This window comes from Nanorana parkeri, unplaced genomic scaffold, assembly GCF_000935625.1.
Source record: "Nanorana parkeri isolate BGI_ZX_2015 unplaced genomic scaffold, ASM93562v1 scaffold376, whole genome shotgun sequence".
NCBI lineage: Eukaryota > Metazoa > Chordata > Amphibia > Anura > Dicroglossidae > Nanorana > Nanorana parkeri.
In genome coordinates, this window is record NW_017306644.1 from 443,151 (window position 1) to 470,675 (window position 27,525).

The 27,525-nt window shown below is 46.4% G+C and overlaps 3 protein-coding genes across 4 annotated transcripts in view; 2 read left to right on the plus strand and 1 right to left on the minus strand.

Annotated features, from left to right (window-relative positions):
- The first annotated feature begins 171 nt into the window (after positions 1–171).
- Positions 172–5,856, plus strand: CENPS (centromere protein S). Its single transcript, XM_018559029.1, has 5 exons — positions 172–300; positions 719–842; positions 1,655–1,688; positions 4,518–4,584; positions 5,579–5,856. Exons 1-5 carry the CDS (start codon positions 262–264, stop codon positions 5,735–5,737), a joined length of 423 nt encoding a protein of 140 aa, XP_018414531.1. The 5' UTR covers positions 172–261; the 3' UTR covers positions 5,738–5,856.
- A 1,697-nt stretch (positions 5,857–7,553) lies between these two features.
- Positions 7,554–13,341, plus strand: CORT (cortistatin). 2 transcript variants are annotated; one of them, XM_018559031.1, is made up of 2 exons: positions 7,554–7,685; positions 13,067–13,341. In XM_018559031.1, the coding sequence occupies exons 1-2, from the start codon at positions 7,588–7,590 to the stop codon at positions 13,275–13,277; spliced, it is 309 nt and encodes a 102-aa protein (XP_018414533.1). In that variant the 5' UTR covers positions 7,554–7,587; the 3' UTR covers positions 13,278–13,341. The 2 variants fall into 2 exon arrangements, with proteins under 2 accessions (XP_018414533.1, XP_018414532.1); XM_018559030.1 differs by having other exon boundaries at positions 7,554–7,692; positions 13,068–13,340.
- A 2,451-nt stretch (positions 13,342–15,792) lies between these two features.
- Positions 15,793–27,525, minus strand: part of DFFA (DNA fragmentation factor subunit alpha) — a 23,219-nt gene continuing 11,486 nt past the window's right edge. Inside the window, exon 7 of the mRNA XM_018559037.1 lies at positions 15,793–15,803. The gene's annotated coding sequence lies outside the window, so the exon portion shown is untranslated. The remainder of the gene's footprint in view (positions 15,804–27,525) is intronic.

Below are 27,525 nucleotides of genomic sequence, written 5' to 3' on the forward strand. Positions count from 1 at the left end.
ATATTGGCTTCTTGTCTTCATAAACACCTAAAATTACCTTCTCCCCTCCCCCACTACCCTTTTTTTGGTCATTCTTCTCCCTTGCGCCACCTCTGCGCTCAATTTGCGCCACTTCGCAACCATTATTGATCACGTGACATTGCTTCACCCGCGCTCTGCTTCGCCTTCTGCAGGATTTGCCCCCTCTCCGCAGCCCGTAGTTCGTATCTCGGCGGCAAAATTCACCGAGCCTGGTGACTGCTGAGGACAGAGGCGTCTGTCATGGCGGAGGATGCGGAGCTGAGACTCCAGCGCATTCAGGTACATGGGACACCGGAAACCGGCGTGCTCGGCAAACACTTTATAATGTAAATCGGCTCCGTGTCTTAGCAGACAGCGTGAGCCTCCTTTGACGTATTAAGTGAGTACACAGCGCCACCTAGCGGCGGATATGTTGTACACAAGTCGCTGAGTGTTGCATGTACAGCGGCCACTAGTGGCTGAGTGTGGTATGCACAGCGGCACGGAGCATGATTCAAATTGCTTGTGTAGGGCGCCCTCTGCTGGTTCTAATGGGTCAGTGTGTGTTATATGCTGTTTGGGCTGTACAGTATGTGTGCATTGTTCATTCCAACAATAATATATATATGATAGACATATATAAATGGTGTGTTTGACAGCGATGAATATAACTGCATACGATAAAACATCTTTTTTTTTTTCTCCCCCCCATTCCCAGCGTTTGAAGGCAGCCGTTCACTACACAGTGGGATGTCTCTGTCAGGAGGTGGCAGAAGACAAGGAAATCCAGTTCAGCAAACAAGCCATCGCTGCAATTTCTGAGACCACCTTCCGGCAGTGTGGTAAGTGGGGTCTTCACAGGGGTCTTATATTCACAGGACGTAGATTGTACCTGGTCTGGTATGGGTCAAGAATTATATAATGATCCTTATAAAGGCGGAGTGGGAAAACTCCAGCTGTTGTGGAACTACAAATCCCATGAGGCATTGCAAGATTCTGACAGCTACATGCATGACTCCCAGAGAAGGATGCATGATAGGATTTGTAGCTTCACCACAGCTGGAGGGCCAAAGTCTGCTCACCCCTGGTCTAGACCCTACAAGCAGTTAACTCTTGAAGGGCTGGGGTAGGGCCACGTCTAGTGTATTTTTTTCCCCCCAGCTTTAGGGCCCTTTCACAAAAGTCATAATAATCCGGCCACTCAGTGTGTATAATAATCCGGCCACTCGGTGTATATAATAATCAGGCCACTCGGTGTATATAATAATCCGGCCACTCAGTGTATATAATAATCCGGCCACTCAGTGTATATAATAATCCGGCCACTCAGTGTATATATATATATACCTGTAATAAATATTGTTAAACCACTTCCTACTATTTCTGCTTTTTGTTAAAGATTTTGTTGTTGTTATCTGCGCATGTTTTTATATTCCCCCATTTCTAAAAATTGCCATTGATGTCGGAAGGCGCCTTTTTCATGTTCTCCCCCGCCGTATATATTCCTTTATCTCACAAAGACTCGGCCTCACATTGTCCTTTTTATGCGATTCACGTGAAGTGCTTTATCTTGATGTCCTTCCAAGATCTTTCATTATGAGTTGCCCCGTCCCTCTAATTAGAAATCTCATTTCCATTTTCTCTCACTCTACAGAAACATTTGCAAAAGACCTTGAGATGTTTGCGCGGTAAGTGTGAGGAGGAGATTATAACTTGCATTACGCTTTCCCTTACTGCTCCTTCTGGCCTACTTGTCCTGATCGCGGCGGATTCCTGAAGATGAAGAGCGCGGATTGTTAACGTTGCTCCGTAATACTGATTTCATTTTCATCAGAAAAACTTTACAGAACAACCATTGAAGACTTTTTTTTATGGCTGAGAACTTTAAAGATGAGTTCCAGGCAAGCAGCTGAATACACAGATGATCCAGATATACAGTGTGGGAGATGATTTATCTGCCAAAGGTTTTGTATTTCTGTCTATTGACTTGTAAGATTTGCATAGCCCCATCAAACGGCACATCCAGCCTGGAGACCTGACTCCTTTTTTAACCCCTTCATGACTGAGGCCCTTTTTTCAATTTTTGCACCCATGTTATAAACTAGGTTCCTCCCCCAGCCTACAGCTGGACAGTGGAAGAAAAGCAGCAGGCGGATGAGCTTATCTCTCTGCCACTCTGCTCTTTCCTCCTATCAGCATGTCAGTTGTTGGCACTTGAACGCTGCAGCACATCCCCCTCTTCTTTTCTCCTTTTTCTGTTTCCTCTTTTTCTCTCTGCTTATTTGTTTGCTGTTCTCTTCCTTCACTCTCTCCTTGACCTCTCCCTAGTATCCGTCCTCTCTCTCTCTTCTGTGTCTCTCTCCTCTGACTTCTCTTCTCTGACCTCTCTCTCATCTCCATCATCCTCTCTCTTCTGTGCCTCTTTCTCTTCTCTGCCCAGCCAGCTCTCTCTTGCGTCCCCTCTCTCTCTTTCTGAGGTCTCTCTGGTCACCGTCCTCTCTGTCTCTCTCTTCTCTGACCTCTCTCTTGTCTCATCCTCTGCTCTCTCTTCTCTGACCTCTCTCTTGTCTCATCCTCCTCTCTCTCTCTCTTCTGTACATCTCTTTCTTCTCCGACCCCCTCTTTCACCTCTCTTTAGTCTCCATCCTCTCTCTTCTCTGACCTCTCTCTTGTCTCATCCTCTGCTCTCCCGCTCTCTCTTCTCTGACCTCTCTCTTGTCTCATCCTCTGCTCTCTCTTCTCTGACCTCTCTTATGTCTCATCCTCTGCTCTCTCTCCCTCTCTCTTCTCTGACCTCTCTCTTGTCTCATCCTCTGCTCTCCCTCTCTCTTCTCTGACCTCTCTCTTGTCTCATCCTCTGCTCTCTCTTCTCTGACCTCTCTCTTGTCTCATCCTCGGCTCTCTCTCTTCTCTGACCTCTCTCTTGTCTCATCCTCCGCTCTCTCTCTCTCTCTTCTGTACATCTCTCTCTTCTTTGACCCTCTCACCTCTCTTTAGTCTCCATCCTCTCTCTTTCTGTACCTTCCTCTTCTCTGACCTCTCTCTTGTCTCATCCTCTGCGCTCTCTCTCGCTCTCCTGCGCTCTCTCTCTCTCCTGCGCTCCCTCTCTCTTTCCTCTGCGCGCTCTCTCCTCTGACCCGTCTCTCTCACCTCTCGCTCTCTTTTCCATCCTCTCGTTTTTCTCTCTCCTGAAGTGCGGTAACCATTCTACTTGATAGAGAAAATATAGGAAGCTGACATCATGTTTGAAGTAATTCTGCTCTGCATGAAAGGAGACGTGTTTACCAAGGGCCGTGGATGAATTGTGCGCGGTGAAATTACAGACAGGTGTAGGCAGAAGATTTGCCATAATTACGGCTCTGAATTGTTCCGAATAAATTCGTCTTCTCCTAGAAGCAGATAAACCGGATTTTAGGGTCCGCCGAGCTCGCAGGTGTCGCACTTGTAACTACACGGAAAGCTTTCTGTAATAGAATGCGGAGGTTTTTGTGTCTGCAAATTGCCTTCAACGTAACAAATCTTTTCTGCTTCCCCGCACCTGTGCGCCTGCCACACTTGGCTCTCCTCAAGAGTCCTCAATGCTCCTTTGTACAGTACAGTAGTGGGTGAAATTTACTTGTCTTGTAGAGAAGCTTCTATTTTACCCCCAAAATTTAAAGAGGCACTGAACTCTGCAAGCTGGCAAATAGCCAGACAGAGGGCAGCTTTACCAGTATTGCCTGTGGTCTCCCAGAATCTGATCCATCCCCATTATTATTGACTTGCCATGCTTTTGTTCTGCGCTGTGTCGCTGCGTGGAGACGGCCATCTTGGTAGAGGCAGGGCTCTGGTGATTGCAGAGCTATAGGCCTGACTCAGCCAGGGTGTCGGACGTCTGCAGAGAGACCTCTGGCAGATTGCCAAGTTACTTTTGTGCTGTAAACTTTTGAAGATTAATTACTCCATAGTGCCTGCAGCTACAGAGGTCAGTGAGGGCTTGCTCATTTACTTTTTGTTAAGAATAAGTAAATATTTGTCCATAGCCTGACCACAGTTCTACTTTTGAGGAATAGTAAATCTTGTATTTTTCTTAAAGATAAATTATATCAAATACCTCAATCCAAGTCCTTTTATATAAGTACATAACATAGGGGATCAAACTAATCATTCAGCATGTGGCAGCCATTGGAGAGTTCTAAAACGGTATTATGCCTCTGCAGTGATGAAACCTCTGCACCCCGGGTCTAAACACACCCGATACAGTTATGGTGAAGGGACCTCGCTTCTGTTGAAGTTTTATATTACCGTGTTTCCCCGAAAGTAAGACATCCCCCGAAAATAAGACCTAGAACTGTCTTATTTTCGGGGAAACGCGGTATTATACAGAATGCATCAGGAAAAGTGCTGCATTGATGTAAGCAGAGGTGGGCAGGAACTCTATGGGTGCGCTCCTTATACCAAGAGAAATGTCCATGATGCCTAATCTTAATTTACCTTCTCACTCCCAGTCTTTAAAGGTCCCTTTTTCTTTTGTGCAGGCATGGAAAAAGATCCACAATCAATGTGGACGACGTGAAACTTCTTTCTCGGCGGAGTCGATCGCTGGTAATATCTTTTAAAACTTGTGCATGTATGGTGGTAACCGGGTTGGGTCTCTGTGTGCACTTTAACCTGAGTCTTGGTTCTGGCTGACTTGCATGTCTTTTAAGTCTCTTGTACACCTTTACCTTCCCCCCATCCCCCATTAAAAGCCTAAGTAGGAGTAAAAATAAAGTAAACATTACTGACATTACACTCCAGCTTCTTCCTATTTCCTCTATATGCCGGTGACATCCTTGAGCCTTCTTCCAGGGTTCTGGTGAAGCTGGGGATCCCAAATTTTGTGAGAGGGAATGCATTGTTCAGTAGTCTGTGAAGGTTCTCATTCATCCAGGTCATGGTATAAGTCATTGGGGATTGAGAAAGCTGTTCGGATGACCAGTGAATAGTCTTCAAGAAAAATACAGCAAGTCCAGTTGCTTTGACTTATTTTTTTTACAGACATTGTTCATTAGTTTTTTCCAGAAGATTTGGGTTCCTCTTCTTTCCCAGGATCCCAATTGAAGGCCAAGTAATGTCATGCTTGCCAAACCAAGTTTGGAAACTAGGGTGTAAGTTAACTATTTATTTTTTTAACCTCCCTGGCGGTCTGATTATTTCATTTTATTTTATTTTTTCTCGTTATTTAAACTTTTAAAATCCCCGCTGGTTCCGCCCCCTTGCGAGACGGACGCTCGCAAGGGACGGAAACCGGAAGACGGATGCCGGCATCGGCCGGAGGACACAGCGCGACTCGAGGGACAAGGTAAGTAACGCTACGCTGAAATCCCGAGTGTGGCTCGGGGGTTACCGCTTATGGTACCGAAAATTAACCCCCGAGCCACACTCGGGATTACCGCCAGGGAGGTTAATAAATCCTTTTATTTTGAATTCAGCTGTATGATGGGGGCCTTGCAATTTTAAAGTTTTGCCGGAGCAGCTCAAAAAAAACAAAAGAGCTTTTATATTATTGAGGTAATGGTATAGTTCTTGCTCTAATGCCGCATCTTCTGTATTGTAGCATGCGCACATCAGCTCATACAGTGAAGAGGTGGCTTCCAACAACCAGGAGCAGAAAGAGAAGAAGAGGAAGAAGAAATCAGTGGTGGCTGGGAAGGGAAAGAGGCAATCGGATGGCGATTCTGCAATGCCGGACACAGAGGAGCCGGCCATGGAGTGAAGCAGTCGCATCATTTAGATATTTTATTTTTTCTAATACTCGGAACGTCCCCAGTGACAGGTCTGAACGCACTGTGTACCCTGTGTAAATATAAAGTATAGTAACTGGTAATTATTATAGTTTTATGGTTTATATAATATTTGTATTCTACTGTCATCACATTCAGTGATTTTTTTCTCAGCTAAAACTATACGTTTGTGCACTTTTGTAATAATAAAAAATATTAGTTTGTTATTCTTGTCTGGTCCATTCTATGTCGTGTTTTATACAGTTTATGTTTTCAGAAAAGTCTAAGGAACCATGTACAAAAATGTGCTGAGGGGACCTTCAGTGTCTCCAGTATAGCTAGGGCCCTCGGGGACTCCAGTATAGCTAGGACCCTCAGTGTCTCCAGTATAGCTAGGACCCTCAGTGTCTCCAGTATAGCTAGGACCCTCAGTGACTCCAGTGCAGCTAGGACCCTCAGTGTCTCCAGTATAGCTAGGTCCCTCAGTGTCTCCAGTGCAGCTAGGACCCTCAGTGACTCCAGTATAGCTAGGGCCCTCAGTGACTCCAGTACAGCTAGGGCCCTCAGTGTCTCCAGTATAGCTAGGAACCTCAGTGACTCCAGTATAGCTAGGACCCTCAGTGACTCCAGTATAGCTAGGACCCTCAGTGACTCCAGTGCAGCTAGGACCCTCAGTGTCTCCAGTATAGCTAGGTCCCTCAGTGTCTCCAGTGCAGCTAGGACCCTCAGTGACTCCAGTATAGCTAGGGCCCTCAGTGACTCCAGTACAGCTAGGAACCTCAGTGACTCCAGTATAGCTAGGACCCTCAGTGACTCCATTATAGCTAGGGCCCTCGGGGACTCCAGTATAGCTAGGACCCTCAGTGACTTCAATATAGCTAGGACCCTCAGTGTCTCCAGTATAGCTAGGACCCTCAGTGTCTCCAGTGCACCTAGTACCCTCAGTGACTCCAGTGCACCTAGTACCCTCAGTGACTCCAGTGCAGCTAGTACCCTCAGTGACTCCAGTGCAGCTAGTACCCTCAGTGACTCCAATGCAGCTAGGACCCTTGGTGACACCAGTGCAGCTAGTACCCTCAGTGACTCCAGTATAGCTAGGACCTTCAGTGACTCCAGTGCAGCTAGGACCCTCAGTGACTCCAATACAGATAGGTCCCTCAGTGACTCCAGTGCAGCTAGGACCGTCGGTGACACCAGTGCAGCTAGGACCCTCAGTGACTCCAGTATAGTTACAGGGGGGACAGGTCATAAAATAAATTGATTCCCAGGAAGGAGGGGGGAATTGGTCCTTATTTCAACAGTATATTATTGGTGTTCCCCCTGCTATCAACTCACATAGTTGCAGTTGTCCAATTAAATAGCATTTTGTTTTTAGTTTATACCCCTAAACTTTTTTTTTGTGTGCAAATGATACTGCTTGCATTACGTTCCTCATCCTTCTCTCGTGCCGAGTCTTCATCTTCCATTGGCACCGCAATACTTATAAATAATCTCTTTGAAAAGAGGTGAATTCGAGAAATCTCCACAAAACCTAATCTGCCGGATGATAAAAGCTTTTTGTGTCCTGAAAGCCTGCGATGATTTCCTATTCAGTTGCCAATTAAACGTATCAAATTCGGAACTCATTTAGCTCTTTACAAGAAGAAAAAAAAAGCGACTTGTCCTCCCGCCGCGTCACCTACTTCAGTTATAGCAGTAGGCGCACTGAGGAGCCACTTTGATAATTGCTGCGGATTGTGCGTCACGGTTGGGGTGTCCCCTTCATTGACTGTATAAAGAGGGAGCACCCAGGTGAATATAACAAAGGCTGCGAATAGAGCGTAGCCACCGAACGCGCACCGACATGTTCACCGCTCAGCTTTTGCTTGTGCTCCTGGCATTCTGCTCTGTCCGATCGGCTGTGCCCATCCGCCGAGACAAAATCGCAGCAAGCAGCAGCAGCAGCATGGTACGTGTCAGAGACATTCACATTATAACTTTGCGCACTCTGTTACTAGACAGTTGTTTATTGCTTTCTATAACTTATTTGGTCTATATTGCTTCAGGAACTGATGTGTGTAAGCAGATATTCTTATGTCACCGCAGCGTACACATATCTGTAACAGGATGTACAATAATGACAAATCAATGGTGACCTTAATCCCATTATTACTTCCATCTGCTTTTTATTGCTTTCAATTGATCTAGGCGAGTACAGATGAGACGGTGGGGCTTGCAGCACAGAGACTCAGTCGCCGTTCTTGTACTTTCGCCTGTTATGGTCGATTTTTTGTTTTCTAGATTCGGGCATTGATTCATCTTGCGTCATATTGGGGATGTAAGAAACAAAAGAGGAAGGGATAGTAAGCAGTGATTGACGACAGAGAGAGACCCACAGGGTAACTCATTGATGCAGTTCAAACAGCATCTCGCAGCCAGAGCAGAGAACGATGAGCTCTGATTGGTTGCTATGGATTGCTTGGCTTTGCTTTATTGAATAAGTTGGTCATTGGTCTGCTCATGTAACTGTCTAATGCCCTGTTGCCCAACCTGCAGCCTAAGGGTCACATGCAGCCCTTTGGTGTTTGAAATGCAGCCTGAAGATTCTCAGGTCCTTGCATGCGCAGTAGAGATCGTTCGCCTGGGAAGACGAGAGACGCAGGGTAAGTCAATGCATGCAGCCTGGCGGTGTGCACCCGCAAACTCCGTGGGACAGGAAGAGACAGGAGTCTTCTGTGGATCGGAGACCGGCAACAGGGCTGGCGGGACTCCTGAAAACTACTGGAAAGAAAATGATGATCGGATCAAAAGGCATCATTTAAAGTAAGTCCTTCAAGCAGCATTGGGGGTATTTTTCGACTTTAATGTCACTTTAAAGCTTAACTCTGGGCAGTTAAGAAAACAAATCATGCAACTCCCTCTGAGAGTCACGCCTGTGGCTGCCAGAGTCTTGCAATGCCTAATGTGATTTGTAGTTGCACCACAGCTGGAGGGACGGAGTTTGCCTACCCCTGGTCTACGGGATGGGTTAGCATAAATTAAAACTCATTTAAATCTTGGTCCCACAATCTTCCTCCCTGCCAGTTTTGGTTGTGAAGGGCAGTCCCCTGAAGCCAATTCCAACCAGCCTGGTCTCTGCCCCTCTCACCCACATTAATATATGCAATGTAGGACCAGTGGCTGTGTCATCAAGATGAAATGTGGCTGTTGGTAGGAGGGCCAGCCCACGCTGTAGTGATTTAATTAACAAGACTGGACCAATGGCTGTTGCAGGGTAATTATTAGGCTAAGTATCAGTGTGTGTTAAAACCCGTCCTGTAGGCCAGGGATAGGCAACCTCGAGACTCCAGCTTTTTTGGAACCCCCATGATGTATTTCCAGACTCTGACAGCCACAGTCATGACTCCCAAAGGCATGGTGGCATTTGTAGTTTACCACAGCGGAAGTGCCAAGGTTGCCTACCCATGCCCTAAACAAAGCAAGCACCTGATCCTTTATCAGCTGGGGAAGAGTAGATTTTAATGATCTTTTTAACTGCCCAGAGTTATGCATTATTGTTTTTAATAGAACTACGGTAGTGTAATTGCTTATATGTGACTCGGCCTCAATTCCCAGTACTGGGACTGGGAGAGGGAAGGTCAGGACTGGCAGCTAATCAGGTGTGCTATATGCATATGTATTGACAGGGAAAATGCTAAATTGGGGAGTCATCAGAGGGACAATGTCATCAGTCTGCTGCTGCTCTTTCACTGTCCAGTTAGAGGACTGAGGGTGGATACTGGTGATAAAGCAGGAGTTGGTGCGAATGCATTTCTCCTGAGTTCGCTCAAGCACACTCAGAACTGTGACTGCCACCCCCTCCTCCTGACCCGATCAGTTGGAGAGGCGCATTCCCTGCCCTGCAGCAATGTCACAAAGGGGGGGAATGCCCCTGCTTCCACTAATTGGGTCTGGAGGAGGTGGAGGCAGTCACCATTTTGATTGGTCTTGGCTGAAATGGCAAGCCCAGCCTGATCTCTAGTGAATACCTCTTTCTGGCTGTAAGCAAGTGCATTCAACCTGGTCCGATTTCAACTGTGTACTTAGCTGCATGCCTGGAGGTCAGCTTTAAGCCTCTTTGTTTTATTTCTGGGAGCATTATTCCAATAAATATGCCTTTTGGGACCTCGTTCCACATTCAAACAAAAAAGCCGGATTAGAAGCTATGGCTGCCTGCACAGACAACGGCGTACAACATGGCCACTCTCAGCTAAGTGCCTTTATACGTCTAACCTAATAGGAGACTGCATCAGAAATAAAACCAAGGTGAATTGAAAGGAAATCAATGCTGAAATAAAGTTATGCAAGAAAGATGGAATCGCGCATTTGGACACAGGCTGCGGCCTGCGCAGTTAATTAAATCCCCTCTGTTTTACAGGCTCCTATTTCAGAGATTCATTTGCTTCTTTTTTTTTTCCCATTTTTTCTTGAAAAAGTTCCAGGAAACAGTCCATAAATGTAACCATTAAAGCAGGTTATTACATTAAAATCGTACGCAGAAGTGCAGCCTCGGAGCTTGGCAGTACATTATCTGTCAGAATCTGTCATTTTCTTCCAAATCGCCCGTAGAGTGATGCAGAAAAGGTTAGGGCCCCCGTCTTTAAAGAACCACTGATGTCACGCAAAAATAATGGGGCCATAGAATAATTAGGCCCTTGATTTGTTCTCTCTGTCCCGTTTTACTAACATCTGTGTAAAAGGAAGAGAGAAAAGTAAAATTATCTTATTTCGCTTTTATCAAATGCCACGGGCTTAAATCAAGGCAGCGAGCGCGTCTGGGGGGAAAAAAAAAAAAGATCCATTTGCCGAAGATTTAGCTGCGCGATTCGCAAATGTAACGTATATTAACTTGCCTGGCAGCCGGGAAATTAAATCAAACGTCGAGTTGTCATCATTTATTTTTTCCGTACGGCTCGGGAATTGGTTTAAACTGTTAAACTGGAGGGGTTTTTTTTTAAAGTACTGGCCCTAAAATCAGTAAATCTAAAACAAAAGTTCATTTTTTTGTAAAAGAACCTTTAATACCATTTTAGTTATATAAAAACATTTCTGCCGTTACGTATTGCATTACCATGTGCTATAGTTATATTTAATTAGAAAAAAAAATAATATGTCCATCGAGTAACCGGGTATGTCAAGGCAAAAAAAAAATCTGCGCATTTCACGTACTTTTGTCCCTTTAAATGACTGTTGATCTGCCAGAAATTCCCATCCTATGGAACTCTCTACCCCAGTGGTTTCTCAACCTTTCTAGGGCCGGGACCCCTTGGTAACATTTGCCAAGTTGTGGTGACCCCCAACGGTAAAATTTAGGAATGACGCGGCTGCTGCAGCGACATCTGGCGGGAGAACTGACACTGCTGCGCTGGGAGAGGGCTGAGGAGGACTCTCACCTAGCACAGCAGAAATCACACAGCGACCCACAGGTTGAGAACCACTGGTGTACGCCATCAAAATAAATTCCTATTGGCTATTTCACTTTGCAATAGCAAACTAGCTATTGCACCCGCCCTCTGCTACTGTCAATCAGTAGTGGGGGACCTGATGGAGAACTTCAGGTCCCCCTCTGCTGATTGGCAGCAGCAGAGGGCGGGTGCAATAGCTAGTTTGCTACTGGCTATTGCAAAGTGAAGTAGCCAATAGGAATCTAGCTATGCATTCCTAGGGTGTTTTTTTTTTCTGACTTACGGCGGCCTACGGCCCCCAATGTCAGACAAAAAAGGTTTACTCTGCTCGGGAGAAAGTGTTTCTCTCCCAGGCGGCCGGGAGCCGCTATCTAATAGCAGGAGACTTCCGGGCGACTCCTAGCAAATCGTCATTCGACCCCCGAAGGGGTCCCGACCCACAGGTTGAGAACCGCTGCTCTACCCCAACCTGTCTGTCTATCTCCCACACTGACTGCCTTTAGGCGATCCCTTAAGACTCATCTCTTCAGGGAAGCCTATCCCACCTCAACCTAACCACTGAACTATCACTTTCTCATTCAATTCATCCCCACACAGCTACCTCCTCATGTATCACTGGCCCCTCCCTTTTAGATTGTAAGCCCTCAGGGGCAGGGCCCTTCTTACCATCTTGTCTTGAATTGTATTGTGATTGTAATGTCTTCCTTATATTGTAAAGCGCTGCGCAAACTGTTGTCGCCATATAAATCCTGTATAATAATAATCCAGTGAGCTCCTAACTTCCTGTTTAGGCTGACAACACAATACCAATTCTGCAATGACATCACCAGCAACATTGTCAGCCCTGCCTATTCTCTACCCCTTTCACATGCCTACATTGAATCCTTTTCTAGGAAATCTATGGCGCTCCCTTGGCTCCTGCCCACACACTGCGTGTAAGGCTGGGTTCACACCTAGGCGTATTGAATATGCGCGTTTGTCGCGCGTTTTTACCGTGATTCGCGGTAAAAAAAACACGCGACAAACGCGCGTTTCCGAGGGCTACTTGGCTGTATCCCAATGGAAACGCGAGACCAAAACGCCCCAAAGAAGTACATGTACTTCTTTGGGCGTAGGACGTTTTGTAGCGCGTTCAGACGGGCTGAAATACGGAAAGGTGTGAACCATACCCATAGAAAACAATGGGATTTTCAAGTTTGTACGTTTTGTAGAGCGTTCATAGAGCGTTGAACGCGCGACAAAACGTAAAGGTGTGAACAGGGCCTAAGGAAAGAGCTCTCGGGAGCTGTAATTCTGGGGAGCTCTCAGCAGCTGGCCCTGCGAGAATTTTGCAAGCATGATAATGCCACAAGCGTATTAAAAGCTGTTTCCCGCTACAGGAACAAGGTAAAATAAAAAGATAATGCTGGGAGATGATTTAGAGAGAGGGAGGTTTGGGAATAAATTTGGTCAAAGCCTGAATTTTCCCCTTAAAAAGATTTGCACCTGTAGAACTGGGTACCCACAATAAAAAATTTTATTTGCTCTATCAGGAAATTCTCCCTCAGTGTGTCCTGATGTCACCGGAATGGAAAGTAATAGGAAATTGAAAATGATACAGTTGTCACTGGAACAAGAGGTGAGGGGAAATCTTCCAATGAGGACACCTGTTCATTGACAACTAAAAGAGTATTTACCCTCACTTTGCAAAGCTTTCCTCTCATTTCCTGTTATGTCTCCAGGACAGGAAGTGCACTCTCCCCACTAGGACACAAATAAAGTGGTGAAATTTAACAATTTGTTATTCTATCCCAAAAAAACATTTGGCATCATATAATCTAACTTGTAGCTCAGTTTTAGGTCTTTGAATGAAGTTGTTCGTCTTGGGTCAACGTTCATTTGATATGTTTATTTCCTGCAGGAAATAGATGAGGTGAAGAAAAACAACCTGGTCAATGTACTTTTGGCCATACTGGACTGGGCGTCACCGTGGGCCGACGTGGACACCATGATGAACAACGAGGATCCGGAGTTGCAGCACAGACCACAGAGATCCATGTACAACCCACACATGGGACGGGAGAAGGGCATGTGCAAAAACTTCTTCTGGAAGACCTTCTCCGCCTGCTAAGTCCCCTCCGCTCCCCTCCAGTACTCATTAAATGTACAGAGCCACCTACCGTTCCCCAACTGTTCATCTGACAGACAAACCTTCCATGTATCTCTCATATAAACACAAAGGACATCACCAATAAAAGTCTCAGAAAGAAAATATGTTCTTGTTGCCAAAAGTAACCAGTCAGGACTGTTGTTGTGTATAATGTATAGTTAAGGGCTTGTTCACACCAATTGCGTTGCGTACAGAGTGGGAGCTGCTGGAACGCACCGCAATCGCTCACAAAACTTCCCCCTTCATTCTGGTGCAGAAGGGGGTATGGAGGTGCATCGGAGTCAATGGTTAATTGATTGCAGTGGCGTAACTATAGCCATAGCAACCCAGGTGGCTGCTAAGGGGCCTGGAGGTGGAAGGGGGCCCCATTAGGTCATTCAGGCAAATTAAAAATAGAATGTATAAAGATAATACAATACTGTATTATTAAGGGTGGGAGTGTTTGCAGTTGACGACAACTCTGATCCCCTGTCAAGTCCACAGTGTAGAGATGACTTAGGATGCACAAGAGGAGTTTTGGGGATCTTGGCATCATTGCTCACAGCTCAGAGAGAGGTTGTCAGGGAGGGCCCCATCAAATTTTTGCTCTGTGATGGGGGTCTGTGATCTATAGTTATGGCCCTGACTGATTGTCTTGTCTGTGGGACTCTAAGCAGATATCCTTACCTGATCCTAAGTCCTGCTGGACTGCTAGATCAGTTCCAGCAGCCTCTGTTTCCCTGGGCTTTGGGGGTCTAAGGACCTATGATGTCATCACGTCTTATGCAGGTCCACTGACTTGCATTAGACGTGAAGACGTCGAGAGACATTCCATGTCTAATGCAAGTCAATGGAGGTGAGCCATGACCACTGTGTGAGACAGCATCAGGTGAGTATATCTGCTTTATTTGAGCCCACTAGACAAAATTAGCATTTAACCCTTACAGTGCGGGGGTAGCCCCACTGCAAAGGTAAGTATTTTCAATTCCTGGAGTTCCTTTTTAAGGTTACTAGATTTTCAAAATGAAATCCAGGGACACACAAAACCACCACACCTCCCCCAGTATGTAGCCGAACCTACAAAATCACGTCCCCATGTTTGCCTTGCCTTGAAATGATTGGTCAGGAGGCGTGACAAGAGGTAGACACTCAAGATATAAAAACAAAATGCAAAGTAGAGAAATGAAGCGGTGAACATCACATGACACTGCACATCAGAGTCAAGGAGGAGCTTCACAGAGCCTTTCCCGGTGTTCTATCGAAAGCTCCAACTCATCGAGATAGCCAACTGCCTCACTTCCAGTGCTCAGAAAGACTGGAGCTCCGTACAGTTGCGCGCTTTCAGAATACCCGTCGAGTTTGCCACCTGCTGAATATTGTACAGAGCTCCGTCAGTCTTTGTGTTTTGCAGTCTAACGCCGTGTGGTCGAAAATCTCCAACTTACAAGTACCCGGCAGTGAAGTAGTTGGAGCTTTTCGACGAGTTGGAGCTTTCGATAGAACACCGGCTCTGCACAGCCTGACATCAATAGGTCCACAAAGCAGGCTGCAAGTCCACTATGCATTTCGACCCTGCCCGAGGGTTAGACCAGGCAAGGTCGAAACGTGTTGCAGACACAGCTGAAATCTATGGACTTATTGTTGTAACCTAATTTTAATGCCTTAAAGAATACAGAAGTATATGTAGATAGGCGTGAGATATGCCGAGCGCAAGAACCGTTTCTTTGTCTCCCATGTTTGAGGCGCGCGGCCGCCGTATGGCATGCAAAACAAAAATGCGTGAGCTGACTCTGTGTCAAGATTGCTGCTGACCATTGCAGGTTAGGCCTGACTCAATTGGCAGCCATGCAAATGTTATTCCTGGAGACGTCAGCTGGCATGGCGCGTAGGTAGATTCATATCTGCTATTATCTGACTTAAAACATCAAAGCATTATACCTGGGCAATCGATAACTAGGGATTAATTAAACGTTTTTACACCGTAATCTACAGATCCGAACACAGATATGAATCACTGTGTGATAGTAATTCATCGGCAGCCCTTTCTCCCTCCCCGCATTGTACCATTGATTAATAGTTGGTTGGGAACGTTATGTTTCACTAAAGGATGTGAATTATGAGCAGCAGGGGTTAATCCTCTTCCTCCCGGTTTTCGCTGGCTTCAGCGCTTTTGGTTCCAATCCTATAGAAAGAAAGGTAAATACTGGATGGCGGCGTAATGTTTGAATCATGCTTCCTGGCCAAGCAATTTGCTTCACTTTTCATTAAGTGATAAATCAGTTTTATTATCAATGAACACGCTGTAATTCTCAAGTCATTGCTGGCAGATATGGTCAGGTTACCATAAAAGTGAAAAGCTCCTCTTAGGAAGCTCGGGAAATCAAAAAATATGTCCACTGAGGTGCCAACAGGCTAGTTTCTTCGCCTGGCTTGCTGCTACTATGCCATGTTAGAAGTACAGCTACTCCAAATTTTTGGTGGTCACCAGTTGGGTTTATTTGGCTTCATCTTCTATTTTTTAGAGACGGCGATTACATTTCTGGTTATTGTGTTTCTCCACCGGCTCCCAAAATATCACAAAAAGGGACTTTTTTTGGCAGGCTTTGGGCTTGTATGGATGGCATCAAATCAAGACGCTTCAGGACATCCTGGAACTGACGGAGACCGGGGGTCTCTCTCTTTTTCTGTCTTGCCCATTGTTCTGAGTGGTATTGTTTCCCTCTTTGTTGCCTTGTTTCATGTTGTATGTTTTGTCTGTCTTTGTGTACTCTTCACGGGTGGACCGATATGGCATTGGCCGCTCCTGTTGTTGGGCTGAGCCATGTGGTCTAACTTGGTGTGATGTTTCCTTTCTGGTTTTAGAACTACAAAATGCCTTAAAGTGACATTAAACCCTCAGATTTTTTAACATAAAACAATACTGTAATGTGCGCCTTACTGTAATCCATGGTAGTTTCCCTTCTCTTTGCTGCTCTTCCTTTTAAATCTGTATCTGTTCTCATGCTGGGCAGAACTTCTGTTTTGCAGCAGACTGCCTTGTCTCAGGAATGGATATATGGTGTCCGTGTATAGGTTTGTATAGGCTTGTAACCTGAGCCAGCACTACAGGAAGAGGCCCTGAGCTGCAAAGGGAAGTTCTCCCCAAGCATGAGAAGACATGAGGATTTAAAAGGAAGAGCAGCAAAGAGAAGGGAAACAACCATGGATTACAGTAAGGCGCACATTACAGTATTGGTTTATGTTAAAACATCTGAGGGTTTAATGTCACTTTAAGGGATGGGGGGCAGAGAGACCGATCTATCCTGATGCAGACATTGGTATATCGTGAGACCAGAGCACCGGCTGAGCTGGTCTCACTTTCCTCGTTCTATTACTTGATGTCAGGTCTGTGGACTGTGAATGGTGTGAGGCCATGTGGCCCCTATATTTTTCGTTTGCACTCTGTACTCCACCCTTTTGTTTATAAATAAAGAATTAAAAAAAATCAAGACGCTTCAGAGATCCTTCAGAATTCATCTACAGGTGCATTTCACCCAAACTTGACCTCCTATTGACTTGAACTTGACCTGCTTCATGTAGGTTTTGCATCCTCAGACTTTTTTGGGGGAAGCAAAACCCATCTAAAGCAAATAAAGGTTCACCAACAAAGATCCTTAAAAGGAGAACTATAAGGTGAGTGATTTTCACTCATCCTCATAGTTAGAGCCGACCTGTGACAAAGAAGCAGTCACAGGTCGGCTCTATTGATCGGGAAGTGAGCAAAAACAGGCACCGATCTGCTCACTTCCCGATCGTCTCCCTGAAGTGAGCGTTGACTGACGCTCATCGCTCACTGCAGGGATTTCCCCCCCTCCCCTCTCCGATCCTCCAGCACTGACTGGAGGAACGAACGGGGGAGGGGCGGGCACGGCTGGGTCTGCCTCTAGATAGGCAGAGCCAGCTGTCACTCACGCAGGTGGGTGGAACTCAACAGTATTGTCGGGATCCGTCCTGGCTGCGGCACTGTCAGTATATCGCAGGCAATAGCTCACTATACACTGAGCTTAGGGTCATGTGAGGAGGTTAGTATATGTCCTCCCGTGACCCTAAAGAGAACTATGGGGGAAAACACTGACCCCATAGTTCTCCTTTAAGGTATTTCAATTGGGCATCCCCAGTCATTAGTTCTTTCTCCCCCTGGGATTCTCTCCTCCACCTCCATCCCCCCATAGCAGATAGTAGGCCACCAACCATTGCCATCTTCTTATTGGAAGACTATTGTTACCAATCAGAAACTGACGATACAGGAAAAATACTGTTTTACCAAACACTGCACACAGAAAGAAAATGCAGATACAGATAAGTAGATGTTCTGTAGCATTATTATTATATCTCTGTAGGTTGAACTCGATGGACTTTCAACCTGACTATGTAACTATTATTACTATTAAAGTGACACTAAATTCAGGAGTTAAATCTTAAAAATACATTCAAGTACCTTAAAAGGTGCCCATACACCTTGCGATTATCGTACGATAATCGTGGGAAATCCCGCAATCGTATGATAATCGCAAGGTGTATGGAAGGCGTGCGACCGTTTCTACTGTATGGTCGCACATCTTTTGTCGAACGAGCATGCTAGAAAACCCGCCGCACACTGCCCGTTCAGCATTGCGGTCATCGGAAGCCCGCCCCTCAGCGGGGCAGGCTTTAGATGATCGCAAGTACAATCTGCCTGTCCAAGATGGGCAGATCGTACGAGCTTTTAATTAGCTTACAACCTTTTGTCTTGCGATGGTTGTAAGGTATATGGGCACCATAACTATGAACAACAATGTATCTTATTTGTGTATCACTCGGCTGTAGATCCTCCAATCATCTCTGAATTGGTGCTGACACTGCCCTTCCTTTTTGAGGGGGGCTACTTGCGTTCTCCATGGTCCATGTGTGTGTTGTAAAGTAGTCACCGCTCCAAGCTCACTCCCGGGATGGACTACAAACTCATATTTAGTTTACGGATTTGTATTGAGATTGTAGTCCATCACGTGAAGGAGCTTGGATCGGTGACTACTTTACAACACACACAGGGACCATGGGAGACACAAGTAGCCCCCCTCCAGAAGGAAGGACAGTGTCGGCACCAATTCAGAGATGATTGGAGGATCTACAGCCGAGTGATACACAAATAAGATACATTGTTGCTCATAGTTAGGGGACTTGCATGTATTTTTAAGATTTAACTCCGGAGTTTAGTGTCACTTTAATTTTTTTTGCCTACAGTGCTCAGTGAGGTCTCATAACAACTACCACCATGGGCTCTCTGGCTGTCTCGCTGAACAGAAGTTTCAGTGAAGAAAACAATGAATATAAAACAGAGGGATACAAGTACTACAGACAGCAAAGTACAACAATAAGTTGAATATTTTCCATTAAATGTTTTACTTTGGCTGGGTATTAGGCGTTTGTACTTATTCCTGGAGGTCTTCTTTCACTTTTTTCCTCGGCGGTTTCGGACTAAGTTTTTCTTTTGCTATGCGATACATACTGGATAACAAACCCGTGTGCTGCGTATGCTCAAAGTACGCCCGTTGTTGCTCCTGACACTCCACCGGCAACTGCTGGACGTCCTGAACGTTCCCATTCACGTCTGGTGGCAAGGTCTGGGCATTGTTTGTGCACACATCCTGGAAAAAATTACTTTGATCATTCGGGGGACTCAACTTCAGTAAAAGAAAACAGTTACAATTGTGGCAGCACAGTCCACCTTTTCCCAAAATGTAATAAATGCATCAATGAAATAAAAATGAGCATTTATTAAAATGTTTGCATTGAAGCCTGCAGAGCGTTGCAACCGCCATATCAGTATGTAGTGAATGCATTGTTTATATTCCAGACCCAGGGCCATACGGAGATACAGACTTCCTGTTATGAGGCTGGAGGCAGTAAACCATGGGCTGCAGGGGTGGTGACACCACCACACTTTCCTGGTGTGACCAGGGCCGGATTTACTCTCTGTGCTGCCCCAAGGCCAGGTTCCTTAATGCACCACCCTACCATCCCGGGCATCGGGAGATAGGAATTCCACACCCCTGCTGCCCCTCTGCTCCATGCTGCCCCGAGGCCGGTCCTTGGTTGACCTTGTGGGAAAGGCAGCTCTGGGTGTGACCCATGAGTCCCTCTGCTGCAGTGGCAGGTGGGACTTGTAGGCTTCCTATTCACAGATCCCTATGAATGGGATCCCTATGAATGGATCTGTGAATGGATGATGCTCCAGCAAACAGTAACAGGGATGCTCTAGGGAGAAGCACCTGCAATTCAGGAAAGTGTGGGTTGAAAGAGGGGGGGATGCAGCCATGTTTCATATTACACCCTAAATATGGGTGTAACATAAAGGGTGTAACATAATACATGGTCCCAAAGGTGCGCCATTCTTCTAAAGAACATCTATAGGAATTTCAAAAGTTAACCCTTGCAGTGCCGCGGTAGCCCCACTGTAAGGGTTAACTTTTGCTCGTTTTGGTCTAGGGAGCAGAGTAATGAAGACACACTCACCTGATCCTCGATCCTGTGGCCGTGACCGCTCACCTCTCTCCCCCTCTGCTCCAACTGTGCTATATCCCTTGGCATTCTCACATCTAATGCAAGTGAATGGTCTTTGCACAGACATGATGGCGTCAATGGGGCTTAGACCACTGGAGTCCGGGGGAAGAGAGGCTGGGGAGACCACTCTAGCAGCCAGGAGGTATCGAGGGTCAGGTAAGTATATTTTCTTTATTTGTGCCCCTAGACAAAATGAGCACCTAACCCTTGCATTGCAGGGGTAGCCCCGCTGCAAGGGTTAACATTTGGAATTTCTAAAGATGTTCTTTAAAGTCCAAATATGTGCTGGTCCATGTCATATCACAACCGGACAACGTGATCCTGACAGTTATAATATAAAACCTGCTGAAAGTTTCCAATTATTGTGCTCACCTGTCTAGGGACCCGTCTTCTGCCATTCCTCTGTTCCAGCCCTGCAGCCTCCATAAGACTCTTCAACACTTCCAACAATGTCAGATGCCGGTATCCCCCGCCGCACCGCGATTACATACCCCATCCCTTATGTCACTGCTCTGTCCAGTATTGATGTAGGGCAGAGGTAGCCAAACTCCGGCCCTCCAGCTGTGGTGAAACTACAAATCCCATGATGCATCTCTCTCCGGGAGTCATGTCTGTGGCTGGAAGAATCTTGCAATGCCTCATAGGATTTGTAGTTCCACCACAGCTGGAGGGCCGGAGTTTGGCTACCCCTGACGTAGGGGGTCAGTGGAAGGAACCATGGTGCGCAGCACAGGGGACACAGGCACCCAACACTCCCAAAAGTGCACAAAGTCTTATGGAGGTTGCAGCACTGGAGTGGTAAATAAGCAATTTCCAGTCCACGGCAGAGTCCACCTTTAAAGTTATAGATCTGTCGATGGTTTACCGTCCATAGTCTGGGTGCATTCACTGTACTCACCGTAATGTCAGATGGTGAATATAGAATGATGCCGGGATAGTTCTCTGTGGGCGTTTCTACCATTGGAAGCTGTGGACTGGTCACTTCTTCTGTTGAATCCTGCTCCATCCAAATAGTCCCTCCATCTAAAAGGGAAACACAACAAGGCTCGGGGCTGAATGATAGTAATCAGGTGATATCTGTTCCTGCAGATATTCAGAAGTAAAGCAGTAACACTAGACAAAGGTATATTTTCTGAAAGTCCTCATATGATGTTATAATTGCCGTGTTTTCCCTAAAGAGGACCTGGCATCAGGTAGATTTGTTCAGGGGAGGTCCATGCATACACAGTAACGTGTCAGCGCATCACTTCCAGGTATGTATTACCTCCCAGAGATCCCAGTACTCCCCCATGACAATGCCTCCAGCTGATTTTCTTTTTAGATTATCCACTTTTCTAATTGTTACCATAATAGCCTCAAACTGCTCCACCTACATCACGTTCAGAAGCCCCGCCCCCAACATGGAAACCAGAAATGTGAACTCCAAGGAAGACTACACACTGTGGGGTGAGTCACTTTGGTTTCATCTCCAGGAATCTCCAATAATGGGGATTCCCCTCGGTAATCTGTGTCTCGCTCCTACAACACAAGGACAAAGGTGTCACTCTCACTCTGCTGAAACCGTAATTACACATCTACATTATGGGGAGTCCATCGGGGGGGCATGGCATTGTCATGGGTGCAGCACCTGAACTGGTGGGATCTCGCCAGGCGCCAGCTGAGTCTCTGAGATCTATAAGAAGCCAAAATGTGATTCAGTTTGTAAGCAATGATCTGAAGGGAAATTTCAAACCTACCCCAGCAGTAGGGCTACTCCGGCACTGCAAGGGTTAGCTGCTCATTTGTCTAGGGTGCCATTGAAAGCAGCTTTACTTATCTTATCCCTTGCTGCGCCAACAGCCTGCGCTCTCCATCTTCCCGCCGACGCTCCGAGTTTTGGGCAGGGCTCTCAGTGTCCTCTCTAAAGAGGACAGCTTGAAGGCCAATTCAGCAAGTCATCTCACAATGGCCCTGCAGCTTCCAATGTACATTGTGAGGAAGCCATTTCAGTCCAGGAGAGGAGCCGGTACAACTGGGCAAGACTGAAGAGAAGGGGAGGACGGAGGTCAGATAGAAGACTGAAGGGGAGGACGGAGGTGAGAAAGAAGACTGAAGGGAAGGCCGGAGGTCAGATAGAAGACTGAAGGGAAGGACGGAGGTCAGATAGAAGACTGAAGGGAAGGAAGGAGGTCAGATAGAAGACTGAAGGAAAGGACGGAGGTCAGATAGAAGACTGAAGGGAAGGACGGAGGTCAGATAGAAGACTGAAGGGAAGGACGGAGGTCAGAAAGAAGACTGAAGGGAAGGACGGAGGTCAGATAGAAGACTGAAGGGAAGGACGGAGGTCAGATAGAAGACTGAAGGGAAGGACGGAGGTCAGATAGAAGACTGAAGGGAAGGACGGAGGTCAGATAGAAGACTGAAGGGAAGGACGGAGGTCAGATAGAAGACTGAAGGGAAGGACGGAGGTCAGATAGAAGACTGAAGGGAAGGACGGAGGTCAGATAGAAGACTGAAGGGAAGGACGGAGGTCAGATAGAAGACTGAAGGGAAGGACGGAGGTCAGATAGAAGACTGAAGGGAAGGACGGAGGTCAGATAGAAGACTGAAGGGAAGGACGGAGGTCAGATAGAAGACTGAAGGGAAGGACGGAGGTCAGATAGAAGACTGAAGGGAAGGACGGAGGTCAGATAGAAGACTGAAGGGAAGGACGGAGGTCAGATAGAAGACTGAAGGGAAGGACGGAGGTCAGATAGAAGACTGAAGGGAAGGACGGAGGTCAGATAGAAGACTGAAGGGAAGGACGGAGGTCAGATAGAAGACTGAAGGGAAGGACGGAGGTCAGATAGAAGACTGAAGGGAAGGACGGAGGTCAGATATAAGACTGAAGGGAAGGCCGGAGGTCAGATAGAAGACTGAAGGGAAGGCTGGAGGTCAGATAGAAGACTGAGGGGAAGGACGGAGGTCAGATAGAAGACTGAAGGGAAGGCCGAAGGTCAGATAGAAGACTGAGGGGAAGGACGGAGGTCAGATAGGAGACTGAAGGGAAGGCCGAAGGTCAGATAGAAGACTGAGGGGAAGGACGGAGGTCAGATAGAAGACTGAAGGGAAGGACAGAGTTCAGCTTTAATCATTTCAATTACGCAGTTTGTAGTGCCAAATACCTATCTTAGTACGAGTCCACTTTTTGCTTCCTATAAGTGCAAGAAACTCGGTGCCTTCTGGCAAGCAGAGGAAGAAATCGTTGCTGTCCACCTTCGTTCCATCCTTTGCCAAAACCAGCGAGACTGAAACTCTTGTGGCGTTCAGATTCAAAACCTGAAGAGCTTTAGAAGACACAAAGTTGCCGGTCACTCGGAGCACACAAAGCATGTACTGTATGGTTTCAAGCTGGTGTTCTCCTTATGGGACATCTAAAGTCATGTACTATACATATATATTGATATTACGCATCCTTCGACATAGCTTAGTAAATAGCAGTAGCATATTGCTGAAATGGCATGCCCCTGTCAAAAAGCATTTAGATACCTTCCTCAGAGACCGTAACATACAGGGGAACAGGTACTCTTAAAAACAAGATCACACGGGGACTCGTGTACACACACACACACACACGCACAATCCAACACAGACACACAAAGATTGAACTTGATGGACCTGCATATCTGTAAAAAATAAGTCTAAGCAACTGGACTTGCTGTATTTTTCTTGAAGACGTTTCCCTGGTCATCCGACCAGCTTTCTCAATTCAGAAAAATGTGAATTGAGAAAGCTGGTTGGATGACCAGTGAAACGTCTTCAAGAAAAATACAGCAAGTTCAGTTGCTTAGACTTATTTTTTACATGTATACCATGACCTGGATGAATGAGGACCTCCACAGACTTGATGGACCTGCGTCTTTATTCAACCTCAAATACTATGCAGCTATGTAACCTTACAACATGAAACAATTGCATACCTACCTTTTTTCCAGGTCTGATGACATCACAGGTCCTCCTTGCCCTATTCGTTCTCCATCAGGAGCAGAGTCCTAAATGCTGCAGAAATCAGCACCATTTAAGCAGTTCCGCTATAATTTCAGACTAGGGGGCGGAGTCTTGACGCCCTGGGCACAAAGTAAGAGAGTTGAATAATGCTGGGTGTCATTACCCCAGAAGAGGCACAGCAGCGGCTTGGGGGACAGTGCCAGAGACTGGATGTGTATAGCTGAGCTGCTTTACATTTTGAGAAGCTATGGGGGTCCATATATCTCTTTTTGCCCAAAGTAGAATTATGGCAAACACTTCATGCGAAGCAGCATGGAGTAGTGGCGCACTGCCTTCGCGAGCAGTGTGTCATGTAATTTTCTCCCGGGAAGTCAACTTGAGAGAGCTCGCATGCCTAGATGAAAAATGTAATCTTCAGCCTATCGGCTCGAGCGTCAGGATGCGACGTCTGACCGGTTGTTACGCACGGGTCGATTGGCTGGAGGTGCAGTCAATCAACTGCCTGCACTCAGCTCACACAGTCCACGCAAAGCTCCGTGCCAGACAGCTTTGCTTCGCTCTGCACGGCTTTGCTTGCAGTATGTCACAGGCTTTAGGCTTTCATTTTGACAAGAGCTCTCTTCTCTCTTCCTGTGCACCTGCTCTCATTTGAGCTGTTGGAAGCACAAGTGAGAGTCTTTTTCCTGTAAATTCAAGGATGAATTCTTCCACAGTGGCTGCAGCTACAGAGCTAAGTGAGGGAAGCTACGAAAATGTGATTTGAATGTCCGCAGCTAGGCCACAGCTCTACTTTAAAGTCTCTCCTTTGCCTCTCAGTGTGAAATCTTCTAAAGCCGCGCTCACAGAGAAGCTATACATGTTTGTCCTGGGGTGTGCGATGGCACATCATGATTACCAAGGTGCCTAAGCTGTTATATTCCCCAGGATGAGCCCTGCTCGAGCTGCCAACCCAGGAAAATGGAGGAAGATGTGGACACTGAATGGGTAGCATTAAATCTAGAATCCTGACAGACTGGGCATCAGCATATATTGAATTATGTATTGCTAGGTAAAGCAGGGATTTGGCAAATATAGGAGTTAAATTGTAAGCCTGCCTGCCACCAGTCTGTGATTGGACAGTGAAGGGGCAGCAGCAGGCTAATGAGGCTGCCTCTCTGTTCTCCTGTCTGCATGTTTCTTGTCAGCACAAGTGCTACCCCTCCCTACCCCAGTCTAAGTGCTCATGTACAGAGGGGTTACAAAAGGTGAGCACCAAGTCACATTAGCTTATATACACTAGGTAGGCGGATTTAAATTACAGGTTATCTTTTTTTACATAAATCCTGTACATACCTGCATACATTTTTAAGCTTGGGAGACTTTGGAGTTTGGCTTTACATAATACACATTTTTTCTCTTTAGTTAAAAGGGGTGTGTTACAAGACTCCTTTCAGAAGATTTTGATAGAAGCTGCCAACCCCTCGTCTGTACTTCCTGCTAGGCAAAAATGGCAAAAATCTTGAACCTATCCAAGTTTACAGCGAGTTAGGTGGCAGCTTCCACCAGAGCCTTTCAGAATTTTCACATTTCAGCACCATCCCAGATCCAGCCCATCAGCATCCACCAACAATCAAAGCCCAGCAGCATCTCAGATCCAGCCCATCACTGTCCATGAATAATCAATCCAGCAGCATCGGAGATTCTGCCCATCAGCATCCCAGATTCAGCCCATCAGCATCCACCAACAATTCAGTCCATCAGCATCCACCAACAATCAAAGCCCAGCAGCATCCCAGATTCAGCCCATCAGAATCCACCAACAATCAAAGCCCAGCAGCATCCACCAACAATCAAAGCCCAGCAGCATCCCAGATTCAGCCCATCAGAATCCACCAACAATCAAAGCCCAGCAGCATCCCAGATTCAGCCCAGCAGCATCCACCAACAATCAAAGCCGAGCAGCATCCCAGATTCAGCCCATCAGTGTTCACTAATAATCAAAGCCCAGCAGCGCCCCAAATCAGCCCATCAGCGTTCACTAATAATCAAAGTCCAGCAGCGCCCTAGGTTCAGCCCATCAGTGTCCACAAATGATCAAAGCCCAGCAGCATCCCAGGTTCAGCCCTTAAGTGTCCACAAAATATCAGAGCTACGCAGTGTCCCGGATTCAGCCCTTCAGTGTCCACAAAATATCAGAGCTCAGCAGTGTCCAAGATTCAGCCAATCAGCTTCCAACAAAAATCAAAGCCCATCAGTGTCCATTAATAATCAAAGCCCAGCAGCCTCCCAGATTTAGTTCATCAGTGTCCATCAGTAATCAATGGCCAGAACTAGCATTCCAGAATCAGCCCAGCACCTCCACCAATAATAAAAACCCAGCAGCAGCTCAACAATCAGCCCAGCAGCAATCACCACTAAATATCAAGTTTTGGTGGCCGGACTCTTTATCTTGTTAGTGGAAACACGCAGATCCGCATTCCGCTCACCTTTCTCCGTTAGCTCCTGCAAGGTGGCCACTAACACCTCATGCCTCAGGTTGCTGCCCCTGACACGGACCACACAGTATTTCATCTCCTCTCCGTACTCCGGCCCGACAACTAAACAGGAGAAGCCGAGCAGGAAGTTGCGTTCCCCTTCGACGAAAACCCCCTGAAGACACAATCTCAGGTATGTCTCCTCCACAGGCGTCACGCAGCATGTTTAACCCGTCTGCTGCCAGGAGGAAGTTGTGTTTTTACTTTACCGTCAAAGTATTTTGTTAAGTTTTTTTTCTTTTTGTAAAGATACAGAGTGTACATAACTCCGTTACAAGGACACACATCACAGAAGGGTAACAGAGGCAAGCATTCGACCAGCAATAGATATTATGAAGCCAGTAAAACTACCGTCACCTTCCATAATAGTATCGGTATAGTTTAGTGACCAAGGCACCATAAAGCACTGGACCAATCCAGGTCAAATCCAGACAAGATAATACCGTATTTATAAAAGTAACCTGTCACCGTATCCCACTCCCTCAGGAGTGCAAGAGTAGTGAGGTCAAAGGTCCATAAAAGGCTGATCAGTAAAATAATGCAAAAGAAAAAAAAACAAAAGGGGAAAAAGAAAAGAAAAAGAAGGAGAAAAGAAGGAAAGAAAAAAAAAAGGCTCCGAGGATGGTCATGTTTGATAAAAAACAAGTAGCAGATATAAGTATGCCAATAAACAATTTACACTCCTATATAAGTCATCCATGGGTCCCACACATCCCCAAGATGCTTGTGTCTGTCCTGTAATATACTGGTCAGCTTTTCACGAGTCATTATCCAAGACATTTTACTCTTGAAATAAGGGAAGGCTACCGTGTCTGTGCAATAGATTGTGTGTTTACTTTAAAGCAGTGGTTCTCAACCTGTGTAACCTCAGGACCCACATGCAGGGGCGTATCTGCCGCGAGGCAAACAAGGCGTTTGCCTGGAGCGGCAGATTCGCTGAGGGCGGCGTTGCTGCCTTGCCTAGGACAAAGCTGCACATCCCCCCCCGGAATGACCCGCCGATTCCCGCAGATGGCATCACCCACCTCTGTATAGTGCGCTCTCGCCACCAGCGCCAGCACCACGACACAGAGCAGCAGCCGGTATCTAGCACACTGCGCCGCTGCTGCTTGCGGGCCGTCACGTGACGCGGAAGTCTTCCTCCTGTCATCGGGTCTGCTAGATACCGGCTG